The sequence below is a fragment of the Aspergillus fumigatus genome, chromosome 1, assembly GCF_000002655.1.
Source record: "Aspergillus fumigatus Af293 chromosome 1, whole genome shotgun sequence".
NCBI classification, from domain to species: Eukaryota; Fungi; Ascomycota; class Eurotiomycetes; order Eurotiales; family Aspergillaceae; genus Aspergillus; species Aspergillus fumigatus.
In genome coordinates, this window is record NC_007194.1 from 1615940 (window position 1) to 1634333 (window position 18394).

General features: G+C 50.1%; 6 protein-coding genes across 6 annotated transcripts; 1 reads left to right on the forward strand and 5 right to left on the reverse strand.

Moving 5' to 3' along the window:
- Nucleotides 1-267: 267 nt before the first annotated feature.
- Nucleotides 268-1515, reverse strand: AFUA_1G05630 (40S ribosomal protein uS3; the record flags this gene model as incomplete). The annotated part of the gene is made up of 3 exons (XM_745219.2): nucleotides 1227-1515; nucleotides 737-1050; nucleotides 268-600 (listed from the first exon to the last, which is right to left on the reverse strand). Exons 1-3 carry the CDS (start codon nucleotides 1378-1380, stop codon nucleotides 268-270), a joined length of 801 nt encoding a protein of 266 aa, XP_750312.1. The 5' UTR covers nucleotides 1381-1515.
- Nucleotides 1516-1682: 167 nt separating this feature from the next.
- On the reverse strand, nucleotides 1683-4576 carry AFUA_1G05640 (phosphatidylinositol-3-phosphatase YMR1). The gene is made up of 3 exons (XM_077803834.1): nucleotides 4279-4576; nucleotides 3709-4197; nucleotides 1683-3650 (listed from the first exon to the last, which is right to left on the reverse strand). Exons 1-3 carry the CDS (start codon nucleotides 4300-4302, stop codon nucleotides 1896-1898), a joined length of 2268 nt encoding a protein of 755 aa, XP_077660005.1. The 5' UTR covers nucleotides 4303-4576; the 3' UTR covers nucleotides 1683-1895.
- Nucleotides 4577-4585: 9 nt separating this feature from the next.
- AFUA_1G05650 (putative respiratory complex assembly protein Rmp1) lies at nucleotides 4586-7498 on the reverse strand. The gene has a single exon (XM_001481658.2). The coding sequence runs from the start codon at nucleotides 7398-7400 to the stop codon at nucleotides 5091-5093; it is 2310 nt and encodes a 769-aa protein (XP_001481708.1). The 5' UTR covers nucleotides 7401-7498; the 3' UTR covers nucleotides 4586-5090.
- Nucleotides 7499-7570: 72 nt separating this feature from the next.
- On the reverse strand, nucleotides 7571-9058 carry AFUA_1G05655 (N-terminal C2 domain-containing protein). Its single transcript, XM_077803835.1, has 5 exons — nucleotides 8956-9058; nucleotides 8846-8862; nucleotides 8773-8796; nucleotides 8303-8715; nucleotides 7571-8251 (listed from the first exon to the last, which is right to left on the reverse strand). Exons 1-5 carry the CDS (start codon nucleotides 8966-8968, stop codon nucleotides 7687-7689), a joined length of 1032 nt encoding a protein of 343 aa, XP_077660006.1. The 5' UTR covers nucleotides 8969-9058; the 3' UTR covers nucleotides 7571-7686.
- Nucleotides 9059-9247: 189 nt separating this feature from the next.
- AFUA_1G05660 (uncharacterized protein) lies at nucleotides 9248-9976 on the forward strand (the record flags this gene model as incomplete). The annotated part of the gene is made up of 2 exons (XM_745222.1): nucleotides 9248-9655; nucleotides 9821-9976. 2 exons carry the CDS (start codon nucleotides 9248-9250, stop codon nucleotides 9974-9976), a joined length of 564 nt encoding a protein of 187 aa, XP_750315.1.
- Nucleotides 9977-10339: 363 nt separating this feature from the next.
- Nucleotides 10340-14240, reverse strand: AFUA_1G05670 (uncharacterized protein; the record flags this gene model as incomplete). The annotated part of the gene is made up of 3 exons (XM_077803836.1): nucleotides 12063-14240; nucleotides 10432-11972; nucleotides 10340-10378 (listed from the first exon to the last, which is right to left on the reverse strand). Exons 1-3 carry the CDS (start codon nucleotides 12433-12435, stop codon nucleotides 10340-10342), a joined length of 1953 nt encoding a protein of 650 aa, XP_077660007.1. The 5' UTR covers nucleotides 12436-14240.
- Nucleotides 14241-18394: the final 4154 nt, after the last annotated feature.

Genomic DNA, 18394 nt, shown 5'->3' on the forward strand with positions numbered 1-18394 from the left:
TCGCAACAAGAACGACTTCCCCATTCCGCAATCTCATTTCATTTCAAGCATCACTTTTGGTATCCTACCTAGGTCTTTCACTAGGAATCTAGGAGAGAGCTGTAAGCCGAGAGAGATTCTCCGGCAGTTGCAAACGTTATTGTCGGAAAGGGAGGCAACTGAAGTTCATGTAGTGTTCTTTATTGCGTGAGGTAGGAAGTAGGTAGGTAGGTAGGACGACAGGAATGAAGAAAAGAGCAGGGCCTATTTTAGAGAAAAGAAACCAGATTACTCCTGGGCGTAAGCCTCCGCACCAGCACCCTCCTGGCCTTCAGCGGCCTGCTGCTCAGCAAGTCGCTGCTGCTCGGCGAGCTGCTGAGCGGCGAGAGCCTTGGCACCGTAGTCCTGGCTCATGGGCTGCAGGACGGGCTGCTCCTCCTTGGGCTCGATGATGGTGACGGAGTCAGGGAGGGTCTTCTGAGGACCAGCCTTGCCCTCGGGGTCGGAGCCGCGCATGATCTTGACCTTGATACCAAGAACACCCTGGCGGAGAAGGACGTGACGGGTAGCGCTGTCAATGAACTCCTTGGCGGGCTGACCGGAGTGGATCATGAAACCGTCCTGTACAGAGAGGACAGAGTCAGTTACGGTTCCTGTATCGTGGCTTGCACTTCCTCTATTTCGAAACCACATCATGCATCTTCCTTCATAGCCCCTCTTTCCCTTGAGCAGATTCCCCAAAGCACTCTTGACGTACCGTGAACTTCATGGACTTGGCACGGGCAGCACGCAGCTTTCCGGAAACGACAACCTCACAACCCTTGGCACCGCTCTCCATGATGAATCTCAGGACACCGTAGCAGGCTCTGCGGACGGCCAGACCGTTGAGGAGCTTGTAGCGGAGGGACTCGCACTGAGCGACGGCGGACAGACCGCGGTTCTGGACCTTGGCGGCATAGAGGGAGACGGAGTTCTCGGGGAACTTGAAGCGCTTCTGGATGAGGGAGGTGAGCTCGCGGATGCGGCGACCCTGCTCACCGAGAACCTCCTGAGTGTGGGTGGCACGGATGACTGCGCGAAAAAAGAGCATCCGTTAGCATCAAGACACCATTCCCCATGTGATTCCTCGTGATAATTGTTTTCCTCCCATTGCGTCCCCAATTTTGTGGTTTTCCCATTTGTTCTGGCCATCTTCAAATCCCCAATAACCTAACGGGAACAAAATACTTATGATCGGGCGAACGTACTGATGTCGGTGACAGTGGGAGTGACACGGACTTCAACACCAGAGTAACCCTCCTCAGCCAGCTCGCGCTGGAAGAACTCGTTCAACTCGGCATAGAAGACACCGTCGGCGACGAACTTGCGGCGCTTCGAAATAGCTCCCTGGACAGCGGCCATGATTGCGTTTCTGCTGGTTGGTTTCTAGGTTGTCGAAGAAACGGCCGTAGCTGTGCACCAAAGTTGGGATGTCGTTCAAGGGCGAAGTGGTCGGCAGTCGTCAGACCAGATTTGAGAGATTCCGCGTTAGTGGGGATTTTCTGGGAATAGGGCTTGTCCTTCCTTTCTAGGATAGGGCTCAACCCTCGCTTGCACTCCGCCGACCCCTTTCCGTAATAGGAATAGGCCAAACAATTAGCATTCAGAGTTTAATTCTGTTCAGGCTCTCAGGCATCAGTTTGCTGACTATCTACAGAGGACATCACCTTCTACTGCTTCTTTCAGGCTAATATCGAGGCACGTACCCGCCAACAGCCTTTGCAATAATTTTCAGCCCTTGCCGTAGGAATATTCGTCATGTTCTAGACCTAGCTTAGGCAGATCCTTTGTTGTAATCGTCGCATAACATAACATACATCAAATCGTGAACTGCAATCAAGTGCTATGTGCTTTATCGTTCATTGTCTGCTTCATTCCTATTGCATTTCAAGCTCCATCTGACTCAGATTTTTCGGCTCCTGAGAGCTCTCCTTTCCCTTTGAGAAACTAAGATTTGAGATTCCTGAGGCTACTGCTGCCATTCCGGTCGAGGTAGCGTTGTTGGTTACATTGCCAGAAGCTCCGCTTCCGACAGCATGATGGGCTGTCTCAATACCTGTCAGGACCGGCGTTGACTCAGAGGCGGGACTACCACGACGGACAGAGGGAGTGACGCTGGCAGAGCGGACTCCGTTCATCTCCGCATCTGTCCGGCCAAATGCTTCGCTCCACCATCTGACTTCATTGATACGTGGGAAGATCAGGCGTTCCTTGCCGCGCTTATGATCGTCTACTAGAGGATCATACTTGGGATTGAGAAATTGCTCTCTCCGGGCAAGGAAGTAATCCCACACGCTCCGAGTGCGTTCTTTCGCCTTCATCTCTACCCGCTCCTTTTCACTATTGAAGAGGAATGTGCCATATTGGCATGAGTAGAGATGGTAGAGCAGCCGCCTAAGAAAGCGCTCGTTGAATTCGAATCGTGTCGGATATTGGTATAACAATTGGTAGGTCGCATCCAGGAACTGATGAAAGACAGGACTTGTTTCCTTTACCTTGGTTACCTCCTTTTCGGAGACAACGCTTCTGGGGGCGGAACCTGGCTTTCGGGGACTGTCGGAGTCATAATTTTGCATCTCCCCTTCCGAATCTGGGAGAGAATCGCGGCTCGTGTTGTCTCTGTTAAAAAATCCTTTTGCGCTGAGGAAAGCATTCTCTATGGCTTTGCTTGCACCACCGCCCTCTCCGAATGGACGGCCGGAATCACCCCCAATTCTTTCGTTTTCAATTTGAAACCACTTTTCGCTGCTCAAAGGACCCGTTCTGTGTCGGAACATGTGACCAAAGGAAAGCCAGTCCTTCTCCACAAGTACCATAAACCCTTCCATCGTCCTAAAGTACGGATCAAGACATATTTGACTCAGAGCGCTCAACTGCCCCGTGCGATCCCATCCATCCGAGCAGTGAATGAGCACATGCGAGTGCTGTAAGCCGACTTGACGAGCTATCAACCCGGCGCCATCCAGAATGCCAGCAATATGTTTCAGCCATCCACTTCGTGCCAGTTGATCCCTATTAGGTCCTAACGGCGTGACATCAGAGTCTTTAAGAGCATCAACAACCTTATTGAGCGAGTCCCGCATGACATGAATGTTGTCAATGCCGAGGTAAGCCTTCGTAGCAAATTTGTAATTGTCCATATTCTCTGACCCTAGACCAACGGCTTGCATAGCAAATGCATTGACTGTCGGCCGTGCATCAACAATTAGGTTATGCTGCTGAGCACCATAAATCTGAGGTCTTTCCTCTGGATTCCCACGGAACGACTCCAGCATTTCGTCTTCCAATTCCTCGGCGTTTGTCAAGTCAGTCAGCATCTGACCCGATGAGACGTCACCTTGCGTAGAGCTCGGTGAGTCATTTTCTATATGTGGTGGTGTGAAATTCGCCAGTGGCCTGTCTGTACGGGACGTTGAGAATATTGCTGCCAATAGCTTTTCATCCTGGATGCTTCGGTTCTGCCGTACACCTACTAGAGGCTGTGAGCTTCTCGTAATCGAGCAGTTGTTGATGGGATGGCGATATGTCAGGACAGGTACTCGTGCTCTCGACCGATAACGAGCTGCGTAGTTGAGCGTATTGTCTGAAATGGACGACGGCACCGGTAGAAGGGCAGGGTATGTCGGTGAAAACTGAGACATCCGAAGTCAATACAGGGATCATGAAGCTACTTTGGAGGGAGAGGTTTACCCCGTAGTCCGTATTTATCTCGGAAATGCGCCAGCCGTTGTCGTTGCCATCGCAGCCCACGCCCTGCCTAGCCCACTCTTTGCGTGCGTTGTACAACTCCCAACCATTAAATTCCCGCTCCGGCGGCGGCGGCTGATAAGTGAAGGCATAGAGTTTGTCGATCCGGCCGACTTTGCATGTCCAGAGTTTTATGCTTTCATATACATCGCGAGCTTTACTCTCACTGGCGAAGTAGAAACAAACGAAGGTAAAGTCTCGACAGCGCAAGCGAATCGACGAAGGCTGGCGGGATGCGGCAGGGGTTGGGCGGCATGTACAAAATGAGATGATAGGGTATGTTATCCACAGTTCCCTTGGTCGAACAGGCGTACCTTGAGGTTGCGCAGTCTCGGCCCCTTGGGGTATGTGGGAGAAGATAATATGGTGAGGAGTAAGGTGTAGAGTGCCGACGACCTGTTCACCACGACGCGCCAAGGTCACATCTTCAACCTGAGAGCCGAGGGAAGGAGGAGTACTGTCAGATCCATGCGTTTTGCCTCAACTCGGATTGTATGTAGTCATGGATCAAACCTTAGCGATCCGTGTTCTCTCCATCCTATGCTATTTCCGTGTCCGCATAATCTTCATGGCTAGGTATGACAGACAAGCTGGCTCTTTTTCAGGACGGTCGGAGGACTGCAATGAGTCGAGTAATACTCGTATTTTGTGATAGCACAGCGGATCAAGGCCAAAGGCAGAATAGCGATGACATTGACGAAATTGCAGATTTCCGAAAAAATCTCAAGGTGGGAGAGCTCTCCAACCACACGAAGTCGAAGCGATTCGGTCAGATGCGGAGCCCCTCGCTAGCTACGTCAAATGCCCACCGACCGCTCAAGGCAGGTAGGTAGTTGTCTGCCCTACGGGGCATTAAAGTGAGTTAGTTGCTAAGATCGGACAGTCAATGATTACCATATTATTGCGTCTGAATGACTTCTAATACCTCCTAGTAGCTTCTTTTAGATTATTCGACCGCATCTTGAATCGTCGAATGGACTACAAACTTGCTGAGCATTAATGAATCCCGACGTCTGACTGATTACCTATCTTGGCTACAGATAGCAATTGACCACATGCACCTGAGCGACACATAACATACTCTTTCTTTGAATATCTTCGAGGACATACATGACTTATCTATGGTTACTGCTCTCGGTTAGTCTGGTGCTAGAAAGCTTGCATCAACCTGATCTCGGACATGGCAGATATTCCTATGGTGATCCATCCCGCATTGTGTTGAGTTGGCATATGTACATTGTCCAGTCTGAAGCAGGAAGATTCTATGAAAACAAGGTCTCATGATCATAATACAATAGAAACATATAATACAGTAGTAATATCTCTTAGACCGAATCAATTCGCCAGGCCCTATCCAGCTCGAACGCAAGAGAGCAAGCAGCACCGTAGAACGTGTTGAACCCACGATGAAGTGGATCAGGGGACCTAGCATCCACTGCAGGAGGACTTGTGGAGCTGTCACCCTCAGCGAGATCCATGTCGAGGAAGATCTCCGTCGTTCGGTAGGGATTAAACGGCCCGCTCTCATAGAAAGCATAGTTGAGCCGCTGGCCCTTGAAATCATAGCGATGAATGCGCGTGCCCCTAAGGTCATTCACTGGTATGAACATGTATTCGGCAGTAGTGTGGTTACCCGTATTGTCTGGTTCTCTGCTGAAAGTTCCCTTCAACAGATTGTTGGGAAGCGGAACATGAGTAAACGCAGGCAGAGGCGCTTCACCTTCGTTGTTCATATACCTAGAAAAGACGCCCTGCAGGTATTCCCGGAGGCTTTCCACCGTAACGTTCGCGGCTGACTCATTCTCAGAATGTCCATGCAGTAAATCGCGGTGCAACTTTCTGGTAAACCGAAGGTCAAGGCCATTCTCGGGGAGCAGATAGTCAACACTGCTCTCAGCCAACTCAGCTTTCACGCTACGAATCTCAATTTGGGCATCAGAGACAGATGATGGGTGTAATCCTGGCAGAGTTACCTCTACTTCCAGTCGCGGAAAGATATTTGCATGGGCAGGGGTTGGGATCAACCGGAAAATGTAACACTGTTGGTCATCATCAAGCAGACGTGGCTTGAGCGTACGGAGAAACGACGTTACTCGAGGAACATCCGTAGTGAAAGTTCGAGGAAGATTCAATTTGCCCAGCTGAGGAGCGCTGAGAGTCTGGATCTCGAAGGAAGGCTTGCGTAAGAACAAACACTGCCCAATGGCGGCTATCACGGTCTCACTGATACCATGGCATTCTGACGATGGCGACGACTTTCTGAGCAATTTGAGAAGCTCGTCCGACAAAAGCGATTGATGCTTATCGAAATACGGGGTGTCCAGGATCTTCGTCTCAGAGGATTGGGTAGACGACATTGCCCACCGAAACCACACCTTTTGCCGATCGAACCACAGGACGTTTTGCTCTGGGTCTACATTGTAGACACTAGCCGACTGAGCCGCGGATAAGTAAGTGCCAAAGGGTATCGCAGGAGAAATTGTGTTGTAAATCGCTAGGTTTAGTGTTCTCCGAGCATTGTCCGCATCTTCTCTGTTCTCCGCAAGATAGAACATCTTAATAACGCCCTGCGACGAATTCTGCTCGAATGCAACTCCATAGGTCTTGCTGACCCATGCAAGAAAATCAGGAGTAAGAGTACGACCACTCTTGGACGTGGCATGATTTGGCGTAGGTAGATCGACATCTTCCTGTCGGATTCTGTTCGTTGCATCGTATATAATCTCGCGAATCGATTCACATGTGTGCTCAGTCCCAGTTACTCTGATGAGGCCCAACGAACTTGTGACGTCAATCTTCGCGTCGTGTAAGCTGGCTAATTCTTCGAAAGAGAAATGCTCGGAGTTGAGCAGAAGCGATAACGAATATGCCGGGAGGCGGATGTCGATTTGACCAACTTCGCCAGCAACACCTAGTTGCCAGAAGTCTCGTAAAATTCTCTCTGCAAGGAGTTGCTTTCCTTTCAGCGCTTGGCCTACGGCGACCCTATCAGCAAAGCTTCCCTGCGAAACTGGACCGGTTTCGAGAAACATGGAAGTTCCGGGTCTCCAGACAGCAGTGGGTTCGCGCTCGTTTTGTGGTTCCCCATCACTCTGGATCAACGCCTCTTGCTTCGCTTCTTGTATATAGTCTGACAGCTGTTGATAGGTAAAGGATGATTGGAGTCTATTCCGCAGGTCTTCCCAATCGTTGGAGGACAACTTGTCGTGCGGCCGATGAGGTTCACGAAAGCTTCGTATGTTTTCATTGATGGTACCAGATTCTAGAACAGTATCTTTGATTGCGATATCTTCTAGCATGAATGGGAGGGCAGATTTATCGGATGTATTGCGTTTGATCTCGACGGAGTTTCGACGACGGCGGGTCCGATGCGGTACTACAACGATTTCCCCAGGTCTTCCCAACGAGTCGACATCGAGCGTCACCTTCTGACTCCTAGGATAGTCCTTCTGGTTCGCCCACCTGGCTCCAGGTCGACGGCGCGGTGGCTCGTCCTCGGGATTGGTTGCGGTGTTCAGATAGCGGACGAAAGCATCACGCTGGCGACTCGCTGATGATCGTAGAATATCTCTGCAAGGGGTGATGCATTGACAGGCCAGACGCCCTGCTGCCGGCCTCGCGAACCGTGTAAGCATATGGGAAAATGGGCAAATTGTTTCGAGCCAGCCGCTCCATGAAATTCTTCGTAATCGAGAGTTTCTTTAGAGCTTTGGATGCAATCTTATCGGTCAAGATACGCTAGGCTGGAAGCGGAAGGTTGATCGCTATGACATGTGCCTTAGGCCACAAGAATGAATGTCTTTTTGACGGAAGATACTCAGCCCTTATCGTTTCAGCAAATACTTAGAAGAATTAAAAATATAATAAAAGCGTCAAAGGTAAGAATGAAGGGAACAAAAGAAAAGTATGAGCCCTATGGGATCATTCCTTTACAGAAACCTCCCAGCTCCGCAAATCCTCTCGTACATCAAATTCAGATAATTCATCCACTTCACTACGGCTTTTCCAGGTCTTGCCATTTGCACTGTCCTGAAGCTGCTCTTGAATACTGCCACCTTTCCTGATGTGTCCCGACGAGTCAGACCCTTTGCTTTCGTTGAGGAATTGGCTGGATGAGCTCTTTGGTCGCCTCTCGAAACTTGGGGACAATCGGTTCCCTGATCTGGTTTGCCTTGTATCTGTATCCCTATCAGGATGAAGCTCGTTATTATTATCCGCTGTCCTCCGAGAGCGAGCATCAGGATGTTCGTCGTTCCCGCAAGAGCCAGTGGCAAAGAGGTCCTCGATTAACTTATCCGCGGGGATGTCATCTGTGCCAGACAGCCATGAAGCAGCAAGAGTGCGGCGGTACATGTCCTGCATATCAGCAACCTCTCGACTCTGGGTGTTGATGGACGGAAGCCGGCCAAGTTCATCATGATCAGCTTGTTCTGAGGAGACCACGCCCGCAATGCCTGCGAAAACCGCGGCGGACCTTAGGGGGGGACTGCTAGCAATCAGTACCAGACTAATTATGATTAGTGATAACAAAGCATACGTGATGAAATTTCGATCGCCATCGATTTGGTGCATCACAATCCCAACCCTGAGCGTGCTGTTGACCTTACTATCCTGCATCAGGTACCTCCTCACGATGCCTTCCTCGTCATCGCTCTTGTCGACATACTCGGCAAGGTTGAGCCTGATCCTTCCTAAAAAATTCTTGTCGCTGTGCCCCCCAGACCCAAACTCTTGCATGATGTCTAGGACGAGTTCGCATTCATGGAGTGTCTGATTTCGATCAATCGTAAGCCTGACCTGCAGGGTCTTCTCGTAGTTCCAGTACGCTCGATGATCAAGGATGATTGCTTTGTCCGTATGTCCATGGTGCTCGGCCGTACTAGACGACGGCAAACGCCATTTAACGAACGCCGTTCCACTCACAAGTGGTACATTGTTTAAATCGATGATCTGAGCGAAGATCTTGGTTAGTAAGAATCTACGATATGCGAGAACGGTCAGACTTACTCTTAATATAAATTCGAATCTAGGCTAAGATTAGGGTTCAGCATTGGCCGCTCCTCCTAGACAAAGCACTTACCCTCCTATTTTTCGGAACTACAGTATGTGTAATCAGCTTCAAGTTGTACCAACCATGAGGTCATCTGGCGCAGCGCAGCACAGCGTCCAGCAAGTGAAGTGATCGCATACCAAAAGCCTGCATAGTGGGCAAGGCTTGAAAGCCAATCGAGAGCGCACTTCCTTTACCTTCTCATGTAACCGAAATGATGGAGTGTCCGATCCTTTTTTGAATTCCCCATAACTTGAGTCTCTCCTACATTTCCACCGTCACATCCGCTCAGCGATCAGGCGGTCAGCCACTATTTAACCGGCAGAATCCCACCGCTACCGACCCACATCGATAAATGTTCAGTAATAGATCAGGACTCACCCATCAACCTTATCCAACAACTATCCAAAGCCCCTTTTTCCAACCTCCAAAATGGACCAACCGCCTCTCTCACCTCCGGCAGAGCCCGAATCAATCTCAACAGCAAATCTTCCCTCAAACGCACCAGTCCCGCTGGACTCCCCCCTCCGCACCAACCCCATTCATCCCTCCCTCCCCGATATCCGCGTCCCCGGGTCGCCTTTAAGACCATACCAGTACGACCCAGTCACCTGCACACCCATCGATCTGGAATCTGACTCTTTCCGGACTCAACTTGACCACCTCAGAACGGAATACGCAACCCCTAGCGCTGCGCTGAAAGCGCAGGAGCAAGTAGCAAAGGAAGCAAAGCGGAAGATCGAGGAGGCGGAGAAGAAGCGCGAGGAAGTGCAAAAAGCCATGGATAAGAAGGTTAAGGAACGGGATACGGAGATGAAGGTGCTGTCTAAGTATCAGAAGGTTAGGGGCTTGGATATTCCGTCTTGAGCCTGTCTTGGTGTGAGACTGGTTTTTGACGTCTAAGGACGCATTGATGACCAAGAGTGCTCAGCTGGCTTCTGCTTAGCGCTTCACGGTTCCCTTGGGCGGCTGTCGGAGGGAAGATACAGCTGGCGAGCCGCCTAGAGTGGTACGGCACTCCGGACTCTACAGAAACTTGGTGGCAGTCACAACTATGTGCGCTGCAATCGGCTTCGAAGACGCCAAAATCGCCAGACAGGGGTCTACGGACAACACAACACAGCTGCCCGGAGCTTGAAGTACGGCCTCATGGGTAAATAGAGAGAGAGCGTCTCACGTCGCATGATACACGGCGCTGAGTCTACGAGAAGTCGTTGCCTCTTACAAGATGAGGCTGCAATCTCGACTCGGATCTCCAGCGAGCTCGCATACTATTACTTCGATATTATCATGACACAATCAATATCTAGTCTTGGCATGAACCTTGGATTTCCTTTGGGCTATGGACTAATTATAAAGACATCAACCCACTCGACCTGTATGGCATGGTACATAACAGTCCTCAACATGAAGATCATTAAACATGAAGCGCGTGATTACCTCCCATATATGTCAAAAAAGAGAAAACTTCAATAAATTCGTGTCCATTAATCATAGGCCCTTATGCATGGCGGCTCAAGCGCCTTACAACGTGCCCAAGACCTTCACCAAGACGGGGAGCAACTAGGTATATGTCAGCGATATTAATTTGTGGATTTAAGGGTTAGGGAACATACCTCAGATGCATCCTCGACCAGGACCTGTGTCTCATTAACGAACTTCCTGGTGAGCAGATCATTGGCATTGTTGAGGAGACCGCCGACCTCTACAAGCAGGTCGGGTGTGATGACAGGGGAGACACCGTCAATCAGGTCTCTCGTCTCGTTGACGAACTTGGGCGTCAGCAGTTGGGTGGCGTTGCCCAGAACGTAGGTGACATTGGTGAATAGCGCCGGGGTCAGGGCCGGTCCCACGCTGTCAATCAGGTGCTGAGTTTCCTCGACGAACTTAGTGGTGAGGAGCTTGTTGGCGTTATTCAGAAGGCCTCCAACTTGTCCCAGCAGCTCGGGCGTGATGACGGGCGAGACATCGCCAATCAGGTCCTTGGTCTCCTTGACGAAGTCGGGAGTCAACAGATCGTTGGCGTTGTTCAGCAGGCTCTGGATCTCGTGCAAGCCGTCGGTGGACAGCAAGGAGTTGGCATTATTTAGCAAGCTGCCGATCTCCTTGAAGAGTTGAGGAGTGATGTTAGGCGCCACAGCACCAATCAGACCCTGGGTTTCGTTGACGAAGGTCGGCGTGAGGAGGTCGTTGGCGTTGCTCAACAAAGCGCCAACCTCAGCGAGCACGCCGGGTGTCAGCACAGGAGCAATACCGCCGACCAGGCTTCTGGTTTCCTTGACGAAGTCCGGAGTCAACAGGTCGTTGGCGTTGTTCAGCAGACCGCTGATCTGCTTGAACAGATCCGGCGACAGCAGAGGCCCGACAGCGTTGATGAGCTGCTTGACCTCCTTGACAAAGTCGGAAGTCAGCAGAGTGTTGGCGTTGATTAGGAGAGTGCCAATCTGCTTGAACAGTTCGGGTGTCAAAATGGGAGCAACAGCTTCAATGAGGCCGCGAGTCTCCTTGACAAAATCGGCTGTCAACAAAGTGTTGGCGTTGCCAATCAGCCCGTTGACCTCCTTGACAAAGTCCGCAGTCAGCAAGCTGTTGCCGTTGTTCAGCAGAGATAAGATCTGCTTGAATAGTTCAGGCGTCAACAGAGGGCCAACAGCCTCAATAAGGGCGCGAGTCTCCTTGACGAAATCAGGAGTCAACAAAGTATTGGCGTTGCCAATCAGACCATTGACTTCCTTGACGAAGTCAGCGGTCAGCAAGTTGTTGCCATTGTTCAGCAGGGTCGAGATCTGCTTGAACAGTTGAGGTGTAAGTAGCGGGCCGACTGCGCCGATCAGTTCTTGCGTCTCGTTCACGAAGCTGGGCGTGAGCAAGGCGTTGGCGTTACTCAAGAGGCCCAGCACTTCCTTGGTCAGCTCAGGGGTGAGGAGGTTGTATCCGGTATCGATCAAAGACTTGGTCTGGTCGGTGGTCTTGTCGTCAAACAGGTATGCGAAGTGGTGGAAGAAGGATTCGATATCCTTCAGCAAGGTGGGAGACAAGAGGCCCGAAACGCCTTGTAACAGATTCTGCAGATCTTGGAAGATGTTTCCGGAAAACCCGTCTGACGCACCTCCAGACGATGAGCCTGAACCAGTACTACCGGCAGCGGTTGGCGCAGCTGCTTTTGTGGCGGTCTCAGAGTTAGAGGAGCTCTCCGCAGAAGCAGCAGTTGGAGTGATGGCTGTAGAGACACTTTGGGCTTGCTCACCAGCAGTGTTCGTTGGAACCAGGTTGGACAGGATATTCAGCGGGTTGCTGTCCTTCTGACTGGCAGAAGGGCTGGGCGAGGGTTCAGCATTTTCAGTGGGCTGAGGGCCGGAGCTGGTTGGGGGAGCTGGTGCTGCCTGGGTGTTGACGTTGGCGCTCTGCTCCTGGTTGGCAGCGTTGGCATTCTGCTGGTTGGGGCTCGGACTTTGTTGTGCAACCGGAGTGGCCTCGGCTACTGCTGTTGTCTGCGCTACCGACTGTTCGTCTGCTACACTCCCCTGTGATGAAGCATCTACGGGTGAGGATACCTGCGCTGGAGTTGCGAGCGCGGTGCTTGATAGCAAAAGAGCTGAGAGGACTGTTGAGAAACGCATGCTGGGTCAACGCTCTTTCACAGGGGAATGGCCAGCAATTGACGTCGGGGGGAGAGAGGTGCAGCCGAGATCTCCCAAGATTGGACAGGGCTCCTTTTATGTCTGCAGCTGCGCGGGAAAGATCTGCTATTTACTAACCACCCTCTCCATAAGGTCCAGCTACTGCTGGGGAAACTAAAAACAGACCGAGGGCTATTGTCTGATCTCCCCATGTGAACTAACTCATGTTGGGGTTTCCTCCTTCCATTGACCAGACTACTGATGTCAGTGGCAGGGGGATTTCTGGTCGTGCCACGGAGATAGTGTCCTTTTCGAGCTCACTGAGAAAGCACAGCTTGTCGATCATTGGTGTTATGTCATCTGTTTTCTTTCATCTTTTGAGCCAAAGACGGGAGAACGCTGTGGAGCATGGTACATAGATAGCTCCTGTAGGACTATGTTAGTACAGCACCGCAGCAGCATCGGATGGTGAACGGTGACTGTAGCGGCGCCGAGCTGGAGCCCAAGCTCTGCTTGGTCGGGAATCAGCCGTTCACCCCAGACCGCAATGATAGACTAATTGGTCTTTTAGGGGCCCTTTGCCCTGCGGGGGGAGCAAATTAGAGGCACGGGAAATTGCGACTGGCACTTTAGTCTCGTCTTAGTCTGAGATAGGATCACTTGAGGAGTTGGGGTCCGGCTTTCGGGCTCCATCGACCTCGGTGATTGGCACGGACCACTCGACAGTTTGAGCAAAGGGAGCAGCACTTCAGGGTCATTACTGCCTTGCTTTGCGATCACGGATTACTAGAGAGCCTGGGCGGTTGAGCCCATTGAGTTGTAGGGGAGAATTTTGAGTGAGTAGCCCACACGTTTGAACAGACGAACTGCCATTGTCCCTGGTACTCTGGCTAGAAGAGCAATATTTACAGGAGCCAGGAGGTAACACGCAGCGGGACTGTCGGCACTAGTCTGTGTTAGTGGGAGTTGGACCATGATAGCACCATGGACAGGCGCATTCGAACATTGGGCAAGATTCTTTCGCCTGGGTGGGTGAGCCAAATGTGATTTCTCCCTTTCTCGTGCTCCACAGTCGAAGTTTTTATTTTGCGGAGAACGGATCATGCCCGTGGGGAAGCATCTCCGGAAAGGCTCGTAACCTCCGCTCGAAATTTGGAACTGGAAGTCGGTAGTCTGGGGACCCTCTTGTGTCCCAGCTCAAGTGTGGGATTCATTCGGTCGACGTCCTCTGTAGGAAGGGAAATTAGGATGAAGAGCGCCGTCGAACTGCACTGTTAGGTGCAACGAGGTCAAAGACAGCTCGAGGTGTATCTCGGTAACATGTGATGTGGTGCCACGACGGAGTCAAAAATGTATCGAGTCTTTCAAGGGGAAATGAATGAATAACGCAGTTCATCTCCCAATATGAGTATCCAGGCAAGGTAATGGAGTGGAAATTCCCACAGTTGACCTGGGCTAGTGTCGTGATCGGCACTTTTCGTGCCCATTGAGCGGGGTTCTTGTTTTCCTCCTCGTTCGCGTTGGACGGCAAGAAAAATCTTGTTTCTACGCTTCTTTTCTCGAGTCTCGGCTGCTTTTAAATTATTATTGTCATTCACTAGAAATTGGAGAAATAGGAGGGGAAGATGAGGCCAACGATGGATGGAGTCTGGAGGCTCCTGTCTCGACTCTTCCAGCGTTGCTTCCCCCGGCCCCAAAGCTATACCCCAGGAGTCAGGGCTGCCGGGTACACAAAAAGACAGAGACCTCGAAGAGTGAGACATTGTTCTGCATAATTTCATGTTGATATGACGCATTGTAGCAGTCATCAGCGTCTTCTTTAATCACAGTTCATGCCCCGGAGACACCCTCGTCAGTAACCATTGCACTGGAAAAGCTCAAAAACTCCTCGCCAATGAAACTACGGGGAATAAAGTGCTCGAAGGCCAAGGTTATGCCATCTAATATACGGAGGATCAGCCAAAGCACTGGAGTCACCATAATTAGACTAGACTGCTTGTGATTGAAGCGAGACAAACAAAAAATAGTGTCAATGGAGCACGGGGTATGCAAGTCCTGCCAAGTCATTTGATTCTTACTCCGAGGATGTCGAAGTGACGCAAAAGGTTCTCCCCGCGCTAATGCCCCTACATTAGCGTTCTCTCTCTGGTCGGAGAACAGAGCACTATTGGCACAGTAGTCCAGCGTTTCGTCATTCTTCAGGTTTGCTCTGATCAATATCAATTCCCCCAGAGTCTAAACCGATTGCCCCATGCCAACAGACTCTACTCTGAAAGGCTCAGACTCGGAGAGTCTAAACAAGAACCACAAATGTAATTATTTGGATGGACTCGTGAACGTCCAATCTTCGAAGACTCGCATTCAGGAACGACTTGCAAATGCTCCACTTCGAACTTCGTGCTATTCTACATTCGGCCACCACTGCGAAGTGGCAAAAGTTCCCGCACGAGACCAGTAGCGTTCAGAGATGTTTACTCTGTACATCTCCAATCTACTTTCCGTGGAAAATTCAGCTATTCTTGGTGTTATCTGGTGTCCATCATGAAGCCTTGGATATGACTGCAATGTTGTGGTCGGAGAGCCCTTGATGAGGATCTTCGATGAGGAAGGCTCGCGCACAACTGGCCTGCATTGTTGTTGTCTCCAATGTGGACGGTAACCATCCATCTCCATCTCTACCTTCACACTTAATTATCAGTGTTTTGGTCTATGCTTGGTCTGGGAGCATGAGACCGTTGCTCACAGCTCAGGGTCCGAGCTCAATGGTCAATGATTCTCCTCAGAAGTTCATATGAGCCTTTCCCTACCATGAGTTCATCCCAGTCCATGGTCGAGCAGCAGACATATCAGGTTCGTTGGGAAAACTCTTGATGAATAAGTATCAAATCCCAGCCTTCGTCGGCTGTTGAGCGCTCGCCGCTGCAATCACACTATACTTGCCTCTAGTAATGCACCAGGTGACGATCTACGAAGCGACTTGGAGTCGATTGATCCAGCTCAATTCATACCTGATCAAGCGCACCTCCGGCGAAGCTTGCACAAGAAGGCTATTTTCTGCTTAGAAGCATTCGAATTATTTAGGGCAGTTCCAATGCAATATGGACTTTTCAAGGCTGGAACTGCAGTTCCAAGGAAGCTGGACTAGCTCTCATGCGAATCTGGTCCTATACAGCGTGTTTTCAAAGTAACAGAGGAACACCGGGACTTTTCGAGAGCTCGAACTCCAAGATGAATGGCTGACACTGGACTTGACTGTCTCTTTGGTATTTCCTGCGGATTCTTCTGATTCGGGTCAACCATGGTTATGTCATAGCTCGTTCTCTCGGAGATATCGCCCCGCCGTCTCAATGATCTGAGAGATATTTTAACTCCTAGTCCTTCAAGTACGCTCACCTTAAAGTCTCCCGGAAGACAGTCTTTAACGAGCCTGTCCCGTTGAAGCAACTTTTGAAGGCAGCTGTGGGCTCACGATCATAGGCAACTGCAACTATTCTTAAAAAAAACTTTGGCTTGAAGACACACAATTCAACAATTGTACCGGCCCATCGAAAAATTGTTTGGCCCGCCATACGGGGACACCTACCGTAGTTACATACAAGGCTCCGCTTGAAAGAACTGTGCGGTCATCTTGATCCATTTATGTGTGGGTTCCCAGAGGGCTGAGATCTGTTCAATAGCACACATTAGCCTCCAGCCGCGGCTTTCTGCAAATTTGGATAGCTTGGTTCCTGCTGAAGCTATTGCAACTCCCATTGCAGGCAGGATACGTTTCATCATATTGCATGCTCTGATCATACTGCCAACTGAAAAGGCTTGTCTGGTCAATACATTGTAGTAACCTGACTTTTTAACGACCAGGGTTTCCATACAATTCTTCCATCACCTTTTTCCAAGATGTGTATAGACAGCCGCTGTGTCGAAGGGGTCAGAGCCGCCGCAAGCGCCCTGTCAAGATCATCGGAATGCTTCAACCGAGAAAGATATTTATGTGAGGATTGAGGCTATATGCCGCCTCTGATTATAGTCTCTAGATAAAGTCGGCTGTCTTGCTTTGCTTTGTGTCGGATTTGATGACCCGTATCGATCAAGATGCCTTGTTGACCTCCCTCGGCAAGAATCTTGATTAGAGCCTGCTCGATGCAGAACTCTCGCGTCATCCGCATGCACGGTGGAAGTATCCGGCGAAACTTGAGTTTACCCACCGGCGAAAAGAGAGAAGGTCTCTACAATTCTTTACGGCCTCAAGGCAGTGGGAATGGTGATATAGTGGGAGTAGTCAACGTGATATGATCGTGATGTATACATCAGGACGGTTGTTATTGATACGATCATCGATCTCCAATAGTGCTGATTTCATTACCCCGTCTATGTATAAGCATGAATAAAGATATACTCTTCCCGTGAGTTTAAGCCCCAGATATGTAGAGGAGCGGCCTATCTGACAAAATCCAGAGAGCGATTTGGTTCTGATTCCAGGAGTCCAAGAATGGGGTGTCAGAATCCAATACTGTATGAATTGGGGCCAACGTTCACGAAATCTGTATAGCGCCATTTCCATTGAAGCGCTTGACTTGTATCGTCCTCTTCTCTGCACTTCGCCTCCAATGCTCACGCATCCGTTATAATATGAGCATCAACGCAACCACCCAAGTCTTCAGACAGCTTCGCCAGAAGCAGAAGTTCGACCTTTGTAATCGGTGTCCTGGGATTGGTTGCCTTTCATGTAAGGTAGCAGGAACAGCCTGTACAGTTTCTCGTTGCTCGTTCATTCTCTTGGGTGTGTTATGCCGCCCTTGGCGTCACTCTGCTGATTGCGAGACAATACGAGACCCTATCGTTTGACCGTCTCGCTGTTAGTTGTATCGGCTTGCTTGAGATGGAGGATTGAGATCGGAAACGGGGAAATCAATGCTTCTAGGATGAAGTGATGGTTCTTCTCATCTCGAATCTGTATCTGTTGAACTAACCCCGGGTAAACTGTAGTCAGTCGCCAGTTGCCAGTCACACAGCATCATGAGTGCAGAGAAGCCAAATGATGTAAGCTTCAGGATGACTACCAACTTGACTGATATCGCACAGCTCATTCAATCACGATTTACCCAAGCTAGATGAGATAGAAATAGGTCGGCCAGTCTCTAAATCAATGTTTCTAGGGATCAGACTCTCCGATCAATCGCCTATCACATATTGCATACCGAGGAATCCCAGGTCAGCCTCATTAAAGTCCTCTCTCGAGGCCTCTAACTGTCTGCAAGCGGTTAGTCGAACAGGTGACCAAACCTGTATGCATTGTCAGCCGGATTTGGTGGGTCTCGACGCAGCTGTTGACGCCCACCACACATGTTTTGCTTTTCTCCAGTCTTGTGGCTTTCGTCGCAGCCAGTCAGATGCGTGAATCTCGTCATACCCGAAACCAGAGCAGGTGATATTGCAATCAGTGCTCCTGCAGGTTTCCTTTTGAGGATGGCTCGGTGCGTGCATGCGCAGGTATTGTCCAGACTAATTGTTGACAGGGATTTCGAGGAGGACAGAGCGCTTAGGGATTGTGCGACAGTAAGTAGTAAGCTTGGGCAAAAACCGATTTTGTAAGTACTTGTATGTACAGACTTTTGTATATTACAATATACTTGTATGTCCTGATCTGAGAGGAGCTTCTAGATCTACGGTTTGACTTCAAATAGTCGACATGGCTGGAGTCTAGATGTCTTGAGTCTGGTACTTTTGTCGTTGTTGGACTCCCGGGAAAGCGTGTGCGTTCATAGCAATGTGCTCTAATATCACTATGATGAAATACGTCACATGGGTTCATCATGGAATGAATATAGTCTACGATGATGACCATGCATAGATTCTGCTGTTGTAGAGGGTTACTTGAACCTGGAGGTCGGAGTAACACACGACAAGCATGCGGGTCTAATATTCCGCTCTCAGCACGGAGTAAGCAGGTATTGAAATGTTA

Excerpts from the sequence above, each read along its gene's own strand:
- AFUA_1G05640 (XM_077803834.1), bottom strand. The coding sequence starts at position 4,302 with ATGGAGAGAACACGGATCGCTAAG. Across the intron at positions 4,198-4,278 it reads AGAGAACACGGATCGCTAAG|GTTGAAGATGTGACCTTGGC; the intron begins GTTTGATCCATG and ends CTCGGCTCTCAG. Across the intron at positions 3,651-3,708 it reads AGATAAATACGGACTACGGG|TTTTCACCGACATACCCTGC; the intron begins GTAAACCTCTCC and ends CGGATGTCTCAG.
- AFUA_1G05655 (XM_077803835.1), bottom strand. Across the intron at positions 8,716-8,772 it reads GATTCGAATTTATATTAAGA|ATCATCGATTTAAACAATGT; the intron begins GTAAGTCTGACC and ends ATCTTCGCTCAG. Across the intron at positions 8,252-8,302 it reads GGCGATCGAAATTTCATCAC|TCCCCCCCTAAGGTCCGCCG; the intron begins GTATGCTTTGTT and ends GATTGCTAGCAG.
- AFUA_1G05650 (XM_001481658.2), bottom strand. The coding sequence starts at position 7,400 with ATGCTTACACGGTTCGCGAGGCCGGCAGCAGGGCGTCTGGCCTGTCAA.